Here is a 20,431-nt window from a genome sequence, read left to right on the forward strand (position 1 = left end):
TCCCGTATGAGTCATCTTGGGCTGCTGTTAACAGAATGCTGTGGGATGCCATGCCTAATGCCACAGGCTTAATTAAACAACAGAAATGTATTTTCTCACAGTTCTGGAGGCTGCGGGTTGTGATTAGGTTGCCAGCACAGTTGGGTTCTGGTGTGGGCTGCCTCCTGGCTGCAGAGGGTCACCCTCTTACTGTGGGGGAGAGAGCAATCTCTTTCTCTTCCTACAAAGCCACCAATCCCCTCATGATGGCTCCTCCCATGTGACCTCATTTAACCACACTTAATCTCCCAAAGACCTTCTCTCCAGATCCAGTCACACTGGGGGTCAGGACTTCACCATATGAATTAGGGGCACACAATTCAGTCCATAGCAGCTCCCCATGGCTTTCCTCTATCCTTTCCTCATTAGCTGGGGACTTCCCTCTCTATCTTTGCTCAGTTTCCCAACCTTTCTCCACCTTGGATGAAAGCTGAAGCTGGGAAGGACAGCAGATGTGATTAAACCCATGCTCCTGTGATAAACAGGGCTGCTGAAACCCAAAGAAGAGAAAAGTCTTGCCCAAGGCCACACAGCAAGCCCATCATAGACCGAGGACTGGAGCCTGGGTCCCTGAGTCCCAGCCCAGTGCCCCTGCTGTGCTGCAGTTGGAATGCTGGCATCCCCTGCCTTGAGTCTGGGCCTCGAAATTCACAGACCACGCTCTCCTCTGGTGCAGTGGAGAGGCTGGCATGGCCAGGGCAGTGTCTCTGGGCCTGGAACATGGCTCGATTTCCCAGTATGTGCATGCCTCAGCTTCCCCCCCCCAACCTCACAGACAGCAGTCATGAGGATGCTTCGCTTGTCAGAAGGATGTGGGGTCCTTAGGATGATAACATGGACAGCTGTGTTGAAAGGAGGATGCTTCAGGAGCGGATGGCAGGGACCTGGCTTCCTGCCTTGGCCTCTCCCCGATTTTATGTCTGGCCTGAGCAAGTCACAGCTCTGCTTTAGTCCTTAGTGTCCCCCTCACGAAGGACGTTCAGTGACGCACGTCCTGCCCTCTTCAGAACTGACATCATTACCTTGAGGATGTTTTCCGATGTTTAAAGAGCCCCCTCCATGCCCCAGTGTTGGCTCTGTGACATCTCAACCCAGTGAGTCTTTTTGCATTGGAGTTTCCCATTTGTAAAACAGGAGCAGGGAAGAGCCTGGACAAGATCCCGAGCCTTCTTGCCTAGGAACAAGCGGAATAGCACTGGATACTGCGTACATCAAAGCACTGAAACCCTTACTGCCCAAAGCATAGTTTGAGGCCCAGCAGCCCTGGCCCCAGCTGAGAACTTGTTGGAAATGCAGAATCTCTGAGCGAGGCGTGGTGGCATGGTGCCTGGAGCCCCAAACACTCGGGAGGCTGAGGTGGGAGGGTCACTTGAGCCCAGGAGTTTGTTTGTGTTCTGCAACCTAGTGAGACCCATCTCTAAAAAGGAAAAGAAATGCAGAATCTCAGGCCCTACCGCAGAACAGCTGAGCCAGAATCTGCATTTTTTTCAAGATCCCCAGCTCATCTGTATGCACACTGAAGTCTAAGAAGAACTGATTTCAACCAGCTGGAGGTGCCCTTTTAGGTCACTTGTAACTCCAGTCATGATAATTGCAAGCAAGTAAGTGAGGCAACTGGGCACATCTAGACCTCTTGAGACCTCAGCTTCCCCAACTGTAAAATGGGTGGAATTGGAGCCTTTCTTGCTCAATGGTTTTCAAACTGTGTTCCTTGAAGCCTCAGGGGTAGCCATGGGGGTTGTGTTGGAGGCTAAGGGGGCCGGGGACCCTAGCATTCACTATGCACACTGCCTGGCATGTTCCTGTGGTGCCATGGACTGGTGGGCTGCTGTGTCGGTCTGGAGGAAGAAGGTATTGAACGGACTTTCTTCTTTTCCAGGGAGCGCTTGAAGCGCAGCCAGAAGAGCACCAAGGTGGAGGGCCCAGAAGCAGTGCCAGCCGAGGCCTCGCTGAGTGCCGAGCAAGGAACGATGACGGAGGTGAAGGTGAAGACAGAGCTGCCCGATGACTACATCCAGGAGGTGATCTGGCAGGGCGAGGCCAAGGAGGAGAAGAAGGCAGTCGGCAAGGATGGGACCAGCGACGTGCCTGCCGAAATCTGCGTGGTGATCGGCGGCGTCCGCAACCAGCAGACCCTTGGTGAGTGTCCAGCCTCTGTGGTCAGGGTGGAGACCAGGATGGGAATGTGGAGTCAGAGTCCTGGGGAGAAGGGGCCCGGCGCCTCTGCTCCCTTCCTGGCTGAGAGAACCTTTGCTGGCTTCCCTCTGCATTCAGGGAGAGATCTCAGCTTCTTTGACTTGCCTTTGCTTGTGCGGTTTCCGGCTGGAGAGCTCTTCTTTTTCTGCTCGGCAGCAGGACCCTATCCATCCGTCAATACCCTGTTTAAGTCAAATGCCTGGAACCTTCTGGGGGCCCAGTGAATCCGTTTGTCTGTCTCTGGGCTCCCATACCCCTGGGGGGTCTCGCACAGCCCTTACTGCTCAATGTCCTAAATGCCTCTCTGTTTTTCTCCCTCCTGGAGGGAGGGAGATCCCAGTGCTGGTGCTGCTCAGAGCAGATACCCCATCAGGATTGGATCGGTGACAGATGGCGCTTCCCCTGCCTCTTCTGGCCTGGGCCGGACCCAGAGGAGCTCTGTGGAAACTCACATCTTAGCAACAATTTCTCTCCCTCCAGTCTCTAGCATGCGCCAGGGGATACCCCTCAGGGGCCCCCTGCACTGCTGCCAGGTTCACAGACTCAAATGCCCATGAGGCCCAACAAATATGTTTATTTAGCGTAACTAGAGATGAGCCAACAGGACAGGTGGTGAGGACCGTGTCCAGTCAGAGAACGCACGCCGCGTGTGTGGAGGGCGGCGGCCACTCAGCTGCTGCGCTGACGGTTGCTGGGTGGGGATACAGCTCAGCGTTGCCACATCTCTGGACAAATCACACGCCAGAAATGAACATTTTGATGGGAATTCTTTTGGCTTTAAATGTTGGCAGCCAACTGACCTTTTGAAATCTGCCAAACAAAACGTGTCTGTGGGTCAGAGTCCCTGTGGGCAGAAGTTTGCAACCCCTGGTCTGTGAAATAAAGTCCTCATTCCTGGCGTGGAGTCCTTGCCTGGTCTGACTCCAGATTTCTGCTTCCCTCCACACCCTCCTCCATGTTTCCAAGGCTCAGTGTGTTCTTAGAAGTGCTGCTGCTGCCCTGGCCTCTGCTACTTTCCTGGTCCAGCTCTGGCTCACCTCCTACTGACTTCCAAGCACCTCCACCTTCCTGGCGCACATCCTGTATGCGGCACCACGGCCTCATTTCTGCACGTTTAGACTCAAGTCCTGGTGCCATTTCTTCCCAACTGCTGAGAATCATCCTCAAACTCCCTTTCCCAACTGTTCCCTGCTGGTTGTGGCCATCTCAGCCCCACCTGGGTCATGGCAGCATCCTGCTAATAGCCATGCTTTTGCAGCTTGCCTGCCCTCTGCCCTGGCTGCCAGGAGGCCTTGGTCAAAACAGAACACTGACCATGTTGCTCCCCTGCTTATAACCCTGGGATTCCTTACTGTCTCTAGAGTCGAGACCAGAGCATTAAAAGCCTCCATAACCTGAACCTTCTAGTCCCATTTCTTGCTTCTGGTCTTCCCAGACCTTTCATTCCAGTGTAGTCTGCTCTTCCTGTACTTTGTGTCTGCTGTTGCCTCTCCCAGGAATGCCTTCCCCCATTTCCACTTGCCCAAATCCAACCTATCCTTTAAGGCCAACTCCAGTGCCACCTCCTCCCAGAAGACTTCCTTAATCTCTTCTGGTGAGAGTGGGCTGTTTCTACCCTGCTCCTTAGTTGGTGCACTTTCTACTTTCTTTTTAGATTAGAGGGGCCCTGTCTGTGCCTGTCTCTTCCATGAAAGTGGAAACCCCTAGAGATTGGGGCTCCAGGACCTGCCTGATTTATGTCTCCATGTTCCCTGCTTCCACTCCACAATACCAAAGTATTGGTTTCTGGGAGTGGTGACGTTGACACTGGTGCCGCAGCTGTCACGGTGGGGCCAGGTTATGCTGCAGTAACAAAAGATCCTGAAAGGTACAAGATATCTTAGTAGCTCAAAACCACAGCAGTTTATTTCCTGTTCACACTACATGTCCACTGTGGATCAAGAGGGAGCTCTGCTCCCCTCTGGTCCCAGACTAAAAGCCGTCATGTAGAATGCTGCCAGCCAAGTGACAGAGGGAAAGCACGCTGTGGAGGGACTTATGCTGGCAATTAACTGCTGCAGCCAGAGAGAGACGCGTTAATTCCGCTCACAGTCATTGGCCAGAACTAGTCACACGGCCCCACCCAACCTCAAAGAAAGAGGCTGGGAAATGCCGTCCTCCCATGTGACGGAATAGGGGTGAACCAGGAATGTTTGGGGAGGAGCAGGAGTGACTTAGGCCAGTATTGAATGAGAGAGAGTCTTTTCAAGGGCCTGCACTGACGTTCCTCCATCAGTATTCACTCCCTGAGGCCAGGGACTGTGTTAATCACTGGTGGATTTGTTAGTTAATGGAGAAGACCTGCCCTTGCTCTCTTTGGTGTGTATGTGTGTGTTAAGACTCATTAGACCCAGTAGCTGTTTCTGCCCTTCACCAGGAGATGCCCAGTGAAGGGTGGCTGAATCTGAATCCTGGGATAGAGCCAGCATTCTGGATTCAGTGGGGAAAGCCTTGGGCAGCTAGGCCAGGGAAATGCTGGGAATCTTCCTTAGGCCAGCTGCCTGCACAGTGAGAGCCCCAGGGCCCGTGAGCCTCATGCCAGCCACCGACGCTGATTTCCAGCTCAGCTGCTGCTCAGCAGCAGGGTCCTTGGCCTTGCTGTGCCTTAGGGTCCTCCTGTGTTAAATGAGGCATGGTCCCTGTCCCAGCCACCTCATGGGAGTGGCCATCCAAGGTGGCAGTGGAAGGAAACAGTGTTGCCTGAGGAGAATGAGCTGGGATCCTTGGACTGAGAGTGAATCCAGGCTCCATGACTTAATAGGTGTGCTACCTCGGGCCCTGTCTGACTCAGTTCTTACAATTACGAAATCATCAGGCTATCTGAATATTCAATGAGATCATGTATGTCAAGTACTCAACACTGTGCTTAGTAAACAATTAGGTAGTATTCTCAGTAGTACTAATATTAATAGTATAAAATGCCTCTTCAAGAGGAAGGAATAGTCATCGTTTCTGCTTTTTCCCATCTAAGTAAGCCAGTGTGATATATTGAAACGATGGGATAGGGAAGAAAGTCAGCACAGGATAAAGTGTTAAAAGACACAGGTTCCAAGTGGGCTTCAGTTTTCTCCCCTAAGAAATGGACTGGGAAACCTGTCTGGACCTTGATGTTCCTTCTAGTACTGCTTCCCTCCGATTCAGGGACTTTGAGGATCTTGTGAACTTTTGAGTAATCTGCTTTGGGCAGACCCTTGTGAAAAAGGTTTAGAAGCCCCAGTGACAGGTGACGTGTGGAGCTGCCATGGTGGAGCCCTACAGAAACAGGGCCAGAGTGCTCCCTGCTGTCATGGCAGCTCATCTTGCATGCTGGAAGGCAGGCTCTCCTGCCTAGGAATGGGGGTTTTCTTCCAAGGGTCAGGCTCAGAGGAAGCTGGCTTGGCCTCATCACCAGGAAAGAAAGGCATTTAAAAACAAAATCAGTGTTAGAGTTGAACCTTTTAAACTCCTCTCATCTCAAGATGGCAAGTAGATTTTAAGTTGTGGGTTAAGCCCAAGCAGTTGCTACTGGCTGTAACGAGTTCTCTGTTGAGGATTCTAAAGGGTGGCATGATTGATTGTTGATGTCTGCCCTGGATGTAGAGGTGGGCAGTGAAGCTATGCATGCTGTCAATTTGGTACCCCTGACCTCCTTATTTTATAGAGGGGCAGACAAGGCCTGAGGGAAGGATGGGAGTTGCCCAAGATCACCCAGCAAGTTGGTGACATTTTCTTTCAGGTCATGAAGGGCCCACTCCACCTCACAACACCTGCCTCCCACCTGCTTCTGAAAGTATATCAAGGAGGGAAAGCTCTCCCAGGGACCTGGCTGGGGTGGGATGCTGGTTAGAGCTGTATCTTTAAGTGAACTCCTGCTGCAGTGTGCATTCGTTGTCCTGGTCGCCGGGCATGGGGGAGTTAACGTGTTCCTGGGGCACTTGGCAGGGGACTACTGGGTGCTGTGGTGCCAAGGGCCTCCTGAGTACTTCGCTCACCCAGCCCCACTCTGGGCTCAGAGACAGGCTCTGTGGCTGAGTAGAATAGTGTTCCTGTTCAATCACCCAGTGCTGCCCCATGAGGGAGCCTCTGCGAGTCCACACTGGCCCTTTAATAGCCATCAGACAAACAATGTTCCCAGTGACACAAACATTATCCAAGGCACTTCCCGTGGAGGAGCCTGGGTCATGGACACGCAGATGGCATTTGGCAGCTTCTCCTGCTGGCGTCAGGAGGGGCATCAGTGCCCAGGAGGATGACTGCCAAGTTCGCAGTGGTTGCTGCTGCTTCCCTGCTGCCCAGAGAATTCCCTGTGCTGAGAAGGGCGTCTCTCACTCGGAGAAAGTAAGTCACCGCTGTTGGAGCTGGTGCAGGATTTGGGGGCAAGACCAGGAGCTTCCTTTTATAGCAAGAACAGCAGAGATGATAGATACTAAACTTCATAACTTTGTTGGATAAAAGCAGAAATGAAAGAAAGGAAGTTGACAGACACCTGCACCCACCTGACAGGCTGTATGAACAGCTCTGTATGGCAGCCCTAAGAAGGAAGGGCGGACCACACTTGAAATTTTAGGGGCTCCTCTAGGAGAAGTAGTAAACACAAGGCACTGCCATTGCTCCTGTGGGGCCAAGGGCCTCCTGGTTACTTCACTCACCCAGCCTCGCTCCAGGTTCATGGCAATCCCATGTTCATGGCAGACACTGCGAATTGATTACTGTACATTGTCCAATGATGCACCTCAGAATCCTTCTCAACACAGTACACCAAAAGGTCTCTGCCAGTCAGCTAGAATTGAAAAATTAGAAGTGGAAACCTACTTGCCATTCTTCTTGATGAATCAGGGCATCCAGCCCGTAGACTGTTTCCTGGCTCTGAGAGATAAGGGTGCCCGCATCCCATGATGGTGGTCCAGCTGTGCTGTCCAGCTGTGGGTACTCTTTCCCGTGCTGTGAAACCACTGGTCCTTAATCCAGGGGTGGTTACTAACAAGGGAGTCCAGGGAGAGCAGTAGGGGCCCGGAGACCCGAGACTTAATGAGCTTCCTCAGTAGCAGTGCAGGAGACCGTGGAGGGCACGAGTGGCCCGGACTTGACTCCTCTTCAGATGAGAGACAGGGACCGACTGGGTTATTCCCCCAGAGAGTTAGCTCAGTGCGGAGAGAAGGCCTGTGGAGAAGCTAAGGGCTGTTTGTCCTGGGTTGGGAGGAGACTGGGGATAGTGGAGGTGTGAAGTGGGGGGTGATGGAATCTAAATATTCACAGCTTACAGCATTTTGCAAGGGGCACATGGAGCAGACACATTCCAGGGTGTCCCAGCCAATACGGAGAAGTCTCCAGGAGGGGATTTCAACTCGGTAAAAGGAAGGACTTCGTGTGATCATGGGAACTGTTTGGTAACTGGACATAAGCCTGTGAGGGAGTGAGTTCCCCGTCCTGACGTAGGTGATCAGGGAGGGTCACTGGACAGAGTGCAGGATGGGGAGTCAAGGATGAGATAGATGGGAGACTGGATTCTGCAAGGATGTTTCTAGTCAGCAAGCTTTTCAGGACCAAGGTACAGAGGTGTTCTCACACACATAGGGCAGCCAGGGGAGCCAGGGAAAGAGGAGGAAGGAGCTCCAGCCAGGAGGCAGCAGCCAGGCTATGGCGCAGGAAGGAGCAGCAGAAGAGCTTGACAGTCATTCAGACACAGCCACGTGGGTTTCAGCCTGTGACAGACCCAGGCAGCGTAGGTGCCAGGTCTTGCTTCATCGTGCCAGCTGATAGTCAGTTTCCTGTTTCAATAGGTTGTTGGCAGGGCCTCACCCAAGAGCCTGCCAGAACCAACACTCAGCTCTTTGCTGCAGCCACTCCGAAAGGAGGAGTTCTGGCCACCCTCCCAGGCGTGTCCTGTCTCTGCTACTGACGCTTCCTCTTGTGGTCTGAAGGGTTGGAGGGTCCCTGTTAGAAAGGGCCCCTGGGCTGTAAGTCAAGAGCCCAGGGTTTACCCTACCGTGGGGCCCTGGATAAGCTCCTTAACGTCTCTAAGCCACCGTGTCTTGAATGGTCAGTAGGTAGAATAAAGTCTGCCCCTCTTTCCAGTAGAATTGTTGGGGGCAGAGTGAAATAATAGATATGCAAGTGTTTTTAACAGGGGACAAAAAACGTAAAACCAGTACCAGTACTATTAGCTGAAACCCCAGGACATTGATACCTCTGGGGTTACCTCTAGAGTGATAAGAACCTAAAAGGCCAAGGTTTTCAAACATTTGTTTTTGCTCAATACCTCCTAAAAGAATTTTGAATACTGTATATTCTTTTTCACAAGTTTGAGTTGACATCTAACATTTTTATTCAAAGTTTAAATCATTGCAAAGGATATAATTTCCAGGATATTGTGTAAAAAAAAAAAAGTGGCATTTTGGAAACAAAACTGTGAACCAATTTTCAAAACGTATCCAAGGGAATCCAAACACTACCGCTATTTGATATCCGCCATCATCACTTCAAAAACATATGAACAAGCCTATCTTTAAGAGTCAGAAATTTTACATCTTTCCTTTTTCTCCATGAGCTCATATTTCCAGTCCACTGCCCCCACAGGGTTTTATCCTAATGTAAAATATATTTTTTATGCTTGAAAGTCTTTTATTGATTACTGTTTCACAGTCATATGCCATAGCAAGATGTACATAAATTGAAATTGAAATTTCTGAAAAAAAAAAAATTCCTGGGATCATAAAGCTGTACATTCTCCAACATTTTTTTCCAGATTGAGTTGTTATTAGCATACAATTCATCAAAAACAAATTTAGGTAAATAGTAAATGTGAAAGTAAAAAATTATTGAAAACACATCTCTTAATGAAATGGATAGGGCTTCATTTCTTTCTCAATTGGCTCATGTATCTGTGAATTAATATTTCTTATTGCTAGAAGGAGACAAGATTCGGCATTAATTTAATTCCTATCTTTTGGTTTTTGTAGGTCTAAGTGCTTAGAAAGCTCAGTCACATAAATAAGTAGCTGGCAGGGGATAGAGTTTTGTTTTAGCAGTGTCACTCAATTCTTTGAATTCCTTCCAAGTTGTATGCCAGAAATCATACGGGGGTCTATCATCAGACAATTTTTTAATGGTCTCTTCGCTGACAACTCCATTAGATCCTCCTTTAATTTTGTTGAGAGGAGAGAATTGGAAATCACCCGATTTGAAAAAGGAGTTGTTCCTGGTCATTAGATCCACTCACTTTCTGAGCCCAACACCGGTATTGTAGGGTCACCTCTTTGCTTGGAGCCCCAAGGTTCTCATCTCTTGGGGCAGCCACCACAGTAGGATTAGGGGTGGGTGAAAAGATCATCTTTTGTTTGTAACATGGCCCAAGGGTGAAGGTGAGAGTAGGAAGAACTGGCAAGTGGAGCCTCCCACCTGCCAGGTTCTCTGGCACATTGATATTAGGAAAGAACACATTTAGAAGCTGATGGTTCTCTTAAGGCTGCGTGGACCTACTTACCCCTTGGGCAGCCGCCACACACCCCCGGGAGATTTGTGCTTCACTCGGAAGACCCTGCTCCAGAGGACATTTGGTTTGAGGCCAAGCCCCAGAGCCTCAGGAAACCCATTTGTCCATGCCTTCCCTGTTCGGATCCCCTGTCCTTCGGCAAGCCCTGGACCCAGCTCCTGTTGCATGTTTGAACAGAGAAGGCTGCACACACTCCTGAGCATTTGTTCTCTGAATAGCGGCTCCCGAGACGCTCCGAGTTAAATATGGGACTGTCCATTGTAAGGAGCCAGCCTTCTGTCCCTACCCTTGTGTTTTTCTTCTCTCATTCACCGGCTTTGGATTTCTGTCTTGTCACATTTTGTGTATCCTGAAAGGTGTCTGAGCTTCTCTAGACCTGGCTGGGTGCAAAGGGTTGCTACCCTACGTTCTTTCTCAGAAGCCTGCATCCTCTCTTAGGCATCTTCCCAGAGTCTCCCTCTGTGACTTCAGGAACTAGACCCCCTGGCCTCATCTGGTCTGTCTGATGCTCTGGGAGGGAGCTAAGCCGGGTGTTTAGGGAAAGTGCTCAGTGGGAGCTGTGAACTCGGATTTGTTGGGATGGCAACTGTTGCATCACTTGTGAAAGCAGGAATGGGGAGAGGAAAAGTCCACTCCTGCCTCCTGTGTGCTGGCAAGCCCTGCCAGCCATCCCTGGCAGCAGTCCCAGGGCTCTCAATAGGGGACTCTTGGGAGTCCTATGGCAGCACCAGACATAGTGGGGGACTCTACTCCCCTGTAGCATTTAAGGAAAGTGCTATGACTGAAAGGAACACACAGCTCGCTTGGCATCCAGCAGGTGACCGGGGGTAGTGGCAGTGGCATGGCTCTGGATCCCCAAGGCCTATCTTGAACTCAGTTCCTTGCCAGCCACTAGCCGAGCTGCTAGAACCTTATGCTCATCCTTGCAATGGATGTTGAGTTGCCAGCCTCATGAGGACTTCTGGGAAGATGGTGGACGGAAATGAGACCTAGTAAAGGTTCGTTCTCTCTCTCTCTTTCTTCTTCTTCTTCTTCTTCCTCTTCCTCTTCCTCTTCCCCTTTCCCTTCTCCTTCTCCTTCTCCTTCTTCCTCTTCTTTCTTCTTCTTCTTCTTTTTTCTTCCTTCTTTCTTTTTTTGAGATAGGGTCTTACTCTGTTGCCCAGGCTGGAGTGCGGTGGCATGATCACAGCTCACTGCAGCCTTGACCTCCAGGGCTCAAGCGTTCCTCTCACCTCAGCCTCCCAAGTAGCTGGGACTACAGGTGCGCTCCACCATGCCCAGCTAATTTTTGTGTTTTCTGTAGAGATGGGGGTCTTGCTATGTTGCCCAGGCTGGTCTTGAACTCATGAACTCAAGTGATCTGCCTGCCTTGGCCTCCCAAAATGCTGGGATGCACTGCGCACAGCCCACAAGCACCATTTCTTCATGGTGCTTTCCAAGAGGCTAGTTGTGTGGCTTGGGAGCAAATCAGATCTGACCGACCTCTGGTGCTATGCGTTGCCTCTCTGGTCCTCACTTTCCTCACCTGAAAAATGGGGATAATAGTCACCTTTACCTGCTGTAATTGTGAGGATGAACTGAGCTGGTGTGAGAAGCCTCTGAGCCAGGACCCCGAGCCCACTAGCTGGCTGTGTGAATTGGGTGAGATGCTGCACACAGCTGCCCTAGCCTCTGCTTCCTCACCCATGCAGTGGGGCAGAGGTCAGTCTGCATGGAAAGATTGCAGATGAAGTGAACCCAGACAGGCGGTGATGGTGACAGCCACGGTTCATAGAGGAAAAAAGTGGCTGGGATGAACAGAAGAGGGAGCGTGCTGGGCAGGGAGTCAGGCATCGGGGCTGGGGACTGTCTGAGCTGAGTCCCCAAGAAGGCCTTCCTTGCCCCACTGCATCAGTCTGGGTCTGTGGTGGCCACAGGCCATGGGGATGCATGGGCACTGCACCCGTGGGGCACATCTCCTTGGAGGGTCATTTTGCTGGAGGATTTTTGGGTAGAAATTGTGTGTTCTAATCATATGATGAATCAGAATACAGAGAAAATACAAAACTAAATTCAGGGAGCTGTTGGCCCATGGCTGCTATATTCTGCCGTGCCGTGCGCCAGCCTCCCTGGGGAACACGTGGATGCCCCTTGGCCAGCACAAGGTTTTTAATGAAGAGGGAGGCAGTGTGATCTTGTCCACACTTCTCAAAGTGCAGCCAACTTCGCCCCTTCCCTAACCTTCCAGGCATTCTCCAACTTTAAGGGCTCTTTCTGATTTCTTACGTAATTCAGATGGAAAAGCGCCCGAAGGCAGCCCCCACGGTGGATCTGTGCGAAGCCGGTATTCAGGGACCTGGATTTTTGACCAAGCATTGAGATATGCATCTGGTACGTGATGGCCAAGGGGTAGTGCCTGATTCGGGGCCAGTATGGGTGGGGGCACAGCTGGACACAGCCATCAGCTACAGACTGAGTAAGCAGGCCCTGCTAGCATCTCAGGGTCAAGAGGGGCCACCTTCTTCATCCCCTGTCCTGAGCAAATCGGAGCCTGCCCTGGGACCCTGGACTCCAGTACTGGACTACTGGAGGGACGATAGAGCACGTGGAAATCTGGATGCCTAGAATGTCCAGAGCATTTTGGCAGCAGAAGTGCTGCCATAGGAAGTAAGGGCCACAACTCTGAAACAGGCCAAGGGGACAAGAGGGTTCCAAGCCAAATGTGTTTGGGAGACCCTGGGTTAAACAGTAGTTGACCTCTCTCCCTGCAGGACTTCGCAGGGCCTGCGGCTGCTCCTGTACACCGGCCTCCCCAGGACGGGCCACGCCATGAGGTCTCCCTCGTGCGCACTTGGCCATGGTCCTCTTTTTCCTGGGGTGCATTCAGGAAGTTGGGTTCCAAAGAATAAACTTTGGAAAATGCTGCTAGTAATAGCAGCAGACCTGTATCATGTGCCTGCTGTGGACCAGGCCCTGTGCTAAGGAGCCACCATGTTGTCCCTCACAACCCGTCCCCCCAAGGGGTGAACAGTGTTACAGAGAGGAAACCTAAGGTGTGGGTCGTTCCATGACTTGTCCAGGGCTCCCTCTGCTGGGATGTGGTGAGCCAGGGTTTGCACCCAGGTTTGCTGGCATTGCTGCACTGAGGGCTGCCACTCTGGTGAACTCTCCCCATGCCCCACCTCTCAGCTTTCTGGCCCCATCACATAGGGGAACCTGAAGCCCAGAGTCAGGCTGAGCAAGGCGCAGGTGGGGTCCTGGGCTTTACGCTGAGTGAGAGGCAGGCGGGGTCCTGGGCTTTAGGCTGAGCGAGGGGCAGGCGGGGCCGTGGGTTTTACGCTGCATGAGGGGCAGGCTCAGGGTTCCTCCTGCCAGCACACAGTGCTCAGTCCAGAGACTCTGTGTTCCAGACAGGCTGTCTCACTCTGCATTGGGGGTCAGGAGCCAGCTGAGGAGAGGCTGAGGAGCCATCATGCCCCATTGATTCCCTCTGTGGGGTGACACCTGCAGTCAAGGCTGCATGTGCCCTCAGCTCTCCCACAGCTTGGGGTAAACTCCATACTGCCTACCAGTCAGGACTTGGCTTGGCTCTAAACAGTATCCACTCCACTGACTTGGGCCCCCCCACTGCAGTTGGGCCAGAGTCCTACCTCTGTGCCCCCAGGCCCTGCACTTGCTGCCCTAACGCCATCATCCTGCATTGTCCCCGTGCCAGCTGGCCTGTCTGCTTCCTATTAGAGGACAGGGAGCGCACCTTGCTCATTGCTGGGGCCTCAGTGCCCGGCACGTTGCAGGCACTCGTAAATTCTTCACTGGTTGAAGGGGAATTGGCAGAAACTGCTGAAGAGTGGGTGGAGGCAGCAGGAAGAGAGTTGGAGGCATTATTACTCAGTGACAGATGAGTACAACAGCAAGACACCATGGATTTATGGAGCCCTCGCTGTGTGCCAATCACAGGGCTAAATACAAAGAAGTATGCAATCTGATCTTTGCCCTCCACGTGATTGTATTTTTCCCTGCGTGACAAGGGTAATACACATACAAACCACTAAATAACAGACTACTAAATCCCACGCTGGCATTGGGATGACAGCGGCCCCTGGAGTGACCCACAGTAGTACCGGTGGCACCGGCTCCCGTTCCTCAGTACCTGTGGTGTGCCAACTGATTCACACGATGAACCTCGTTGATATGGACCTCAGTCATAAATTGTAGGAATCGGAGTCCGGTGTTGCAGGTGGGGAAACAGAGGCTCGGACAGGTAAAAGGATGTGTCCGAGATCGAACAGACAAGGCAAGTTTGTACAACCCACAGTCCATGACCACATGTGGCCCAGGATGGCTTTGAATGCGGCCCAACACAAAGTTGTAAATTTTCTTAAAAGTTTATGAGGTTTTTTTGTGATTCGTGTTTCTTTTTTTTTTTTTTCTCATCAGCCATCATTTGTGTTAGTGTATTTTGTGTGTGGCCCAAGACAATTCTTCTTCCGGTGTGACCCAGGGAAACCAAAAAGTTGGCCCCCCCCCCCCCGAGCTAAGGGATAGCAGAGCTGAACTAGGCTTCAGACTCCACATCCAGTGCTCTTCTGCCTTCACCTTATGCCTCAGGTACACACCCAGGAAATGGGCCTCTGCTTCCAGGCAAGACTAACGGAGTAGGAGTTAATGATCTTCACCTTCATGTTGGGTCTGGTCTTGTGCTGGGAATACTGTTCATGCAAACTCAGTCTTCACACCAACACGCTTGAATCATCCACATTTTTCCCAGGAGGAAATTGAGGCCCAGCCAGTAAATGGCAGAGTTAAGACTCTTATCCCAGGTCTGCCTCTCCCATCCCCAGATGCTGGGTATCAGAATTTCCTGGGGACCTTGGAATAGGCAAGTCCCCACCCCAGCCACTCTAGATTGCTAAGTCTGGAGTGGACCGGGGCCTCTGCATTTGCCCACGCTCCCTGGCTGTTCTGTTAGGAAGAGCAAGGCCTGGGCCCAGGTGGCATCAGGCCTTCATGAGGGCTGATTTAGGTGGGGGAGCAGGCAGGGTCTCTGCCCCTGAGGTCCCTGCCAGGCTGGATCTGAGGGGCTCTTCTTGGCTTCCTGCCATGGGCCTTTGCTCTGGCCTTTACATGGCAGGCTCGTCTTTTAACCTCTCTGCAGTGCCCACTAGGAACTCAGCCAATTCAGTCTCCCTGCTCTTGGGAGAAGGGCCTGGCAAGGGGCTGTGGGGGTTAGAGGCAGGCATTTACACCATGTCGGTCTCTGTGTGTCTGAGGGAACAAGGCAACTCCTCAGCAGATGTTGGGGGGTCCTCTCCTTGCCGAGCATGTCTATGGTAGGGCTCGGCACTTCCTACAGGGAGTATAGGGCCACCCTATGAGGTAGGTACATGTGGTCCCATTCTGCAGATCAGCAGACTGAGGCTTCATGCACCTAAGGAAATTACCAAGGTCATGCTGCTGGTAAGTGACAGAACAGGGACAGGGACCCAGGTGTGTCTGATTCAGTCTGTCTTAATCTCTGTCCCATTTTGGCAAGGAAAAGGGGTCGCTGGAAATTATTGTAATGCACTGAAGTGATGATTTCCTTATGTGGATGCAATATATTCCTTTCAGAGCACTTTTACGTTCATCTCCTTTTTCCCCTCAAGGTGTAGGGCTGAGAATTAGCTGAAGAAGTTACCTTCTCCATCTTACAGATTTGGAAACTGAGGCCCAGAGATGGGGGGCAGTGCCTTTCCCAAGGGAGTGGGAGGCAAACCTGGATCTAGACCCGGGCCTCCTGACTCCTAGCTCAGTGCTGCCTCCTTGCCAGGGACCATCTCTGCCCCTGGGACAGAGAGTTAGCCACACTTGTAGGCATCGCCTGTGGGTCCTGGGACCCACAGAGGTTGGGTGACCAGTCCTTTCCTCTTCTGTTTTCCAGGGTCTTATGAATGTGGAATCTGTGGCAAGAAGTACAAGTATTACAACTGCTTCCAGACCCACGTGCGGGCACACCGAGGTGAGAGGAGTATCCCTGGGGCAGAGCCCAGGGGCCGCCCCTCCCACTACTTGTCTGTTTCCCACTTGGGCCCCTCATGGGTGACCCCAGAGGCCCTGACAGCTACAGCCTTTCCCATTCTCCTCCCACTTTCATCAGTAGGATAGGGTGCCAGGCAGAAGAAGGGAGGCCTCCTGATGCGGGACAGCGTGGGCATGGGAGGGAGACTCCGCAGGACACACCAGGCCTGTGCCCCAGGGCTCCCCCTGCTCCCCACGGGCGTCACACCTCCCAGGACATCTCATCACTGCTCGGTGTCAGTGGCCCCCACAGGGCACGTGCTGGGGTCAGTGCATGTGTTCCTCATGACAAGCTTGGGAGTTGGAGACAGGAGGGATGGCATCTGTTTCCCCCGGAGCCTGGCAGACAGGGAGGAGAGGCTGACATCAGGGGCCCGGGGCGGGACCGTGAGCTCGTCCCGTGTGGCTTCCATGTTCTCTCTTGTGTTTGGCACTGGCCCTATCATTGGCCCGGTAGCTTCACCCCCGTCCCTCTCTCTCTCTCTCTCTCTTTGCAGACACTGAAGCCACCTCAGGGGAGGGAGCCTCCCAAAGCAGTGAGTACTTTTTCCTCCATGGGCTGCTGAGGGGCGAGGGCTTGGGGTGGGACAAAGAGGAGCTGCTCGTTCCCTCCCCCAGAACTGCTCCAGGTGGCCTCTGAGAGACACAGTGCTGGGGTCCAAGCTTTGGGGCCAGCCCATCCTTACAAAACCACAACACGGTGCCTCAGAGCAGCCCTTCCCAAAGCGTGCTCCGTGGCAAGCTCATTCTGGGAAGGTTAGTGGTGTTCTGTCCGTGACAATTTCTCCGGCCAAGTAACTTTGGGAGACCTTGAGTTTCACTAAGGTGAGCAGGTTTCTTGTGGACCTTTCCAGCTCTTCATTGACAGACACAGCCGTGTATCTCCCATGGGTGCCCAGGATATGCAGTTTCTTGTGTTCTTTTGACTCTCACCCATGACTCTGGGGCTCTGTAGCTGACTTTTGGGAAACACTGCTTTGGAGAGTTTTCTCCTGAGCCCCCACAGCCAGGGGCACTAATTGCTTATTGGTGATTTGCCCCAGGGTGCCATATCCCAGCACCTGGGGTGGCACAGGGCTTTGCCATCTGCAACAGCACTGCTGCTCACAGGCCCTGCTTGCCATTCCTCCAGTTCTAGACCCCCAGCGCCTGGTAAGCGAGCAGCCGGGCTGGTGTAGACTAGGATGGAGTCTCCCCACCCAATAATACGAAGCTTCAGAAGTCACAGTTCCACCTGTAGGTATGTTGCCAACAGAAATGTGTGCATATCTGCTGAAAGATGCTAACTAGAATGTTCTTAGTACACGATTCCTAACAAACTAGAAACCCCCAAATGCCTAGTGCTCATTGAATGGATAAGTCTAGTGACACAGAAGACTACGGTAGTGAGAATGAACAATTTATAGCTATACACAGCAACATGGATGATGCACACACAATGGTGAGCAAAAGAGGCCAGGCGTACACAGGGTTCATCCTCTAAGATTGTGCATAGAGAAAGGGCAAAAGCAGCTAAAACTGACTATTGCCGGTAGAAGTCAGAAGAGCGGCTCCCCTGGGGAAGGGGCTTCTGGGCTCTGTTTCTTGAGCTGGGTGTCGGTTACATGGGTGGTTTCGGTTTGTGGAAATTGAACAAGCTGTATACTTAGCGTTTGTACACTTTTCTACACCCGGGGTTAGCAACATTTTTCTGTAGAGGACCAGATGGTAAGTATTTTAGACTTCATAGGCCAGACGTCTCCATCACAAGTGTTCAGCCCTGCCCTCGTAGTGGGAACGTGCCAGGAACAGAGATAATATGTAAATGAATTCCTTACCAAAACAGATGGTGGGCAGGATTTGGCCCACAGACTGTTGCGTGCCAATCCCCGTTCTATGGGTTTGTTACACCACACCATCATAAAAAAAGATTTTTAACATAATAAATAAACATTACCACCCCCTGCCCAACAAACCCCCAAACCAGAGCAGTTTGAAGAGGTGCCGATGACTGAAAAAGGATTTTAACTGGCCTGGGTCCCAACAGCATTTCTTCTAAGACACGTTCCCGTCCACTCCATTTGGATTCTTGTGCCAAAGGAGAAGCCGGCATGTTCCAGAGAGGAATCTGCGGTCCAGGTTGGCTAGACACCTGCCACAGGACCCCAGCTGGGAGGAGGTGGGAGCTGGGCCCTCCTCCTTCAGCCCCGCCTATCCTGCCCCAGCCCCAGCCCCAGCCTGGCCCTTGGTTCCCGTCTCCCTCAATAGCTCCATTCTTTTCCGGCTCCCATGGACTGACTGCGGTCAGCCACACATTTAAAGAACTTCCCTATTTATCTTTCCTTCCTCAGCTATTCTGGGCCCCTGGCTTCTCCAGCAGCCCCTCAATGATCTGTTGTGTTCCGTCTGGCTTCCGTTGTCCGCAGGCTTGCTGGCTGCTGAGGGTTCTATAGCACGGGTATTTTTAGTCCTTCCATCACTTTTCCCTTCCTCCCTGTGGAGTCTCCTCCCCGCGGCCATTGCGCACTGTTTTATTCTCAGTCCTGCAGCCCTGCCCTGACCCAGACTGGCAGCGCCTGCTTAGAATGCCTGGCCTCTGCTTTGCCGGAGCCTGGTTGTGGAGTCATGAAGCCAAAAGGGCCCAAATGAGAATATTGAGTCCAGCCCACCCATTCTGCAGATGAGGACACTAAGTCCCAGAGAGGGGGAGTCATACAGCTTGTGAATAGTGGAGGCAGGCCTAGAAATGAGGTCTCACACATTTTCTTAACAGTTCTAGGACTTTTCACTTATTTATTAGGAAAATAGTACAGTCATACATAGAAGCATAAAGACATATTCACTCACCCATCTGTCCACTAAGGAATAAAAGATTAGCCCCTCATGCTACTGTCACATTGATATTTGTGACAGTATTAGGTCACATTTGGCAAGCATCAGATCCTGTATTTGGGTTCTGGGGGACAGGAGAGGGACCAGGAGAGAGTTCCCCGAGCCCAGTACTGATTTGCGGCTTATTCAAACAGAGAAGGGCCACATGCCCTGATTCAGCCTTAGCTTGGAGTTAGTGAATGTTTGAATCCTAGCTCTCCCTCCCGCGTCCACCACCCCCACTGGGCAGCCTTGAGCATACCACCAAGCCTCCCTGTGCCTGGGGAGGTGGGATTGATAGGCCCTCCCTACATCAGCCCAAGGAACACACACGTGAGGTCCGTGCCAGTGCAAACATTAGAGTGTGCCATTGTGGAGGGGGTCATGTCCTATGTCCAGCTTCAGATGTTAGGTAGACCCGGGGGATCATCCAAACTCTGACCCCATGTTAGTTATCTATTGCTGTGTAACAGATGTCCTTAAAACTTGATGACTGGAAACAACAAGCTTTGATTATCCCTCAGTTTCTAGGGTCAAGAATTTGGATATGGCTTTGCTGGGTCCTCTGGCGCTGGGTCTTTTCCTGGTTGGAGGCAAGGACTTGGCCAGGGCTGTGGTCCCATCTCAAGGCTTGACTGGAGAAAGAGCTGCTTTTAAACTCACTCGCATGGTTGTTAGCAGGTTAACAACCCTACTAGGGTCGGTCCTTCCCAAGCCCTTAGACTGAGGGCCTCACTGGCTATTCACCAGAGGCTGCCCTCAGCTCCTGGTCACCTGGGTCTCTCGTGGGATCTCTCTCATGCTGCCCACCATCTGCTGCCACCTGTCTACTTGCTTGTCTCTACCCAGCCTCCCTGGCTAGCTGGCCCTGACCCCTCACTTCATCCTCTCATGGCAGCTCACAACCCAGAGGCCAGCAGGTGTGAGCCAGAGAGAGAAGGTATGCTTGAAACAGAAGTCTCAGTCTTCTGTAAGCTACCCTCAGAAGTGATACGCAGTCACTTTCACTGCATTCTGTTCATTAGAAGTCAGTTACCAGGTCTAGCCCAGACTCACAGGGAAGGGGTGATGTAGGGCATGAGCATCAAGAGGCAAGGAGCCCTGGGTGCTATCCCCAAGGCTGCTTATCACAGGCCCTCCCGGCTGTGCCCTTGGGGCATGTCCCTTCTGATCCTCAGTTTCCTCGTGTGTAAAATGAGAGACAGCTTCCTCCCTCTGCGGCAAGAACGGAGGAGATGGAGGGGAAGAGCCTGGCCTGCTGCCGTGGTTGCTGTAGCACCTGGGCATGGGCGCTGCAGTGATTGTTATTCTCACAGAGCTTCTGCAAAGGGTGTGCCAGACCATTTGGGAACCAGGCCGCAAGGAACTCCGCTCACCTAGGGCAGGTTTGGGGGTGGTTTTGGAGTCACTTCTGGGCTCCCAGTCACCTTGTGTGGTCTGGATCTCCACAGACGACCCCTGACACCCCAGCCTACATCCTGTGGACCCAGGAGGCAATACAAGGCTGGCTTGGGGTGGAGGGTGGGGCCAGCACTGAGGCAGGAGCTTCACCCTCCTGCATATCGGAGAGGAGAAGCTGGGTGTTCCAGAGGGTAGGCGGTGCCATGCCCTTCCGTGGTCTAGAAGACTTGGGCAGTGCCAAGGTACAGACTGGCTCAGGAACTGATTCTCCATGGGGTCATTCAGTTGGGGCCAGACTGGGCTAGTTTCGTCTTTGGTTTCTGAGATGATCTGGCCAGAAAAACCCCACCCCACATGACTGAAGCCCTGGTAACCAACCAGGTGTGTGTTTTCATCCCA

The 20,431-nt window shown here is 52.2% G+C and overlaps 1 protein-coding gene across 27 annotated transcripts in view; it reads left to right on the forward strand.

Moving 5' to 3' along the window:
- Nucleotides 1–20,431, forward strand: part of ZNF618 (zinc finger protein 618) — a 176,757-nt gene that overhangs the window by 110,688 nt on the left and 45,638 nt on the right. For 16 of the 27 annotated variants that reach the window (XM_031654416.1, XM_031654420.1, XM_031654417.1 and 13 more), the window contains exons 1-4: nt 1,456–2,178; nt 12,020–12,115; nt 15,645–15,722; nt 16,279–16,317. In XM_031654416.1, coding sequence (XP_031510276.1) covers nt 1,836–2,178; nt 12,020–12,115; nt 15,645–15,722; nt 16,279–16,317 — 556 coding nt within the window. In that variant the 5' untranslated portion in view covers nt 1,456–1,835. Of the gene's footprint in view, nt 1–1,455; nt 2,179–12,019; nt 12,116–15,644; nt 15,723–16,278; nt 16,318–20,431 lie in introns of those variants that run through there. The other 11 variants (XM_031654442.1, XM_031654432.1, XM_031654431.1 and 8 more) reach the window with 3 other exon arrangements.

Source organism: Papio anubis, chromosome 13 (assembly GCF_008728515.1).
Source record: "Papio anubis isolate 15944 chromosome 13, Panubis1.0, whole genome shotgun sequence".
Classification (NCBI taxonomy): domain Eukaryota; kingdom Metazoa; phylum Chordata; class Mammalia; order Primates; family Cercopithecidae; genus Papio; species Papio anubis.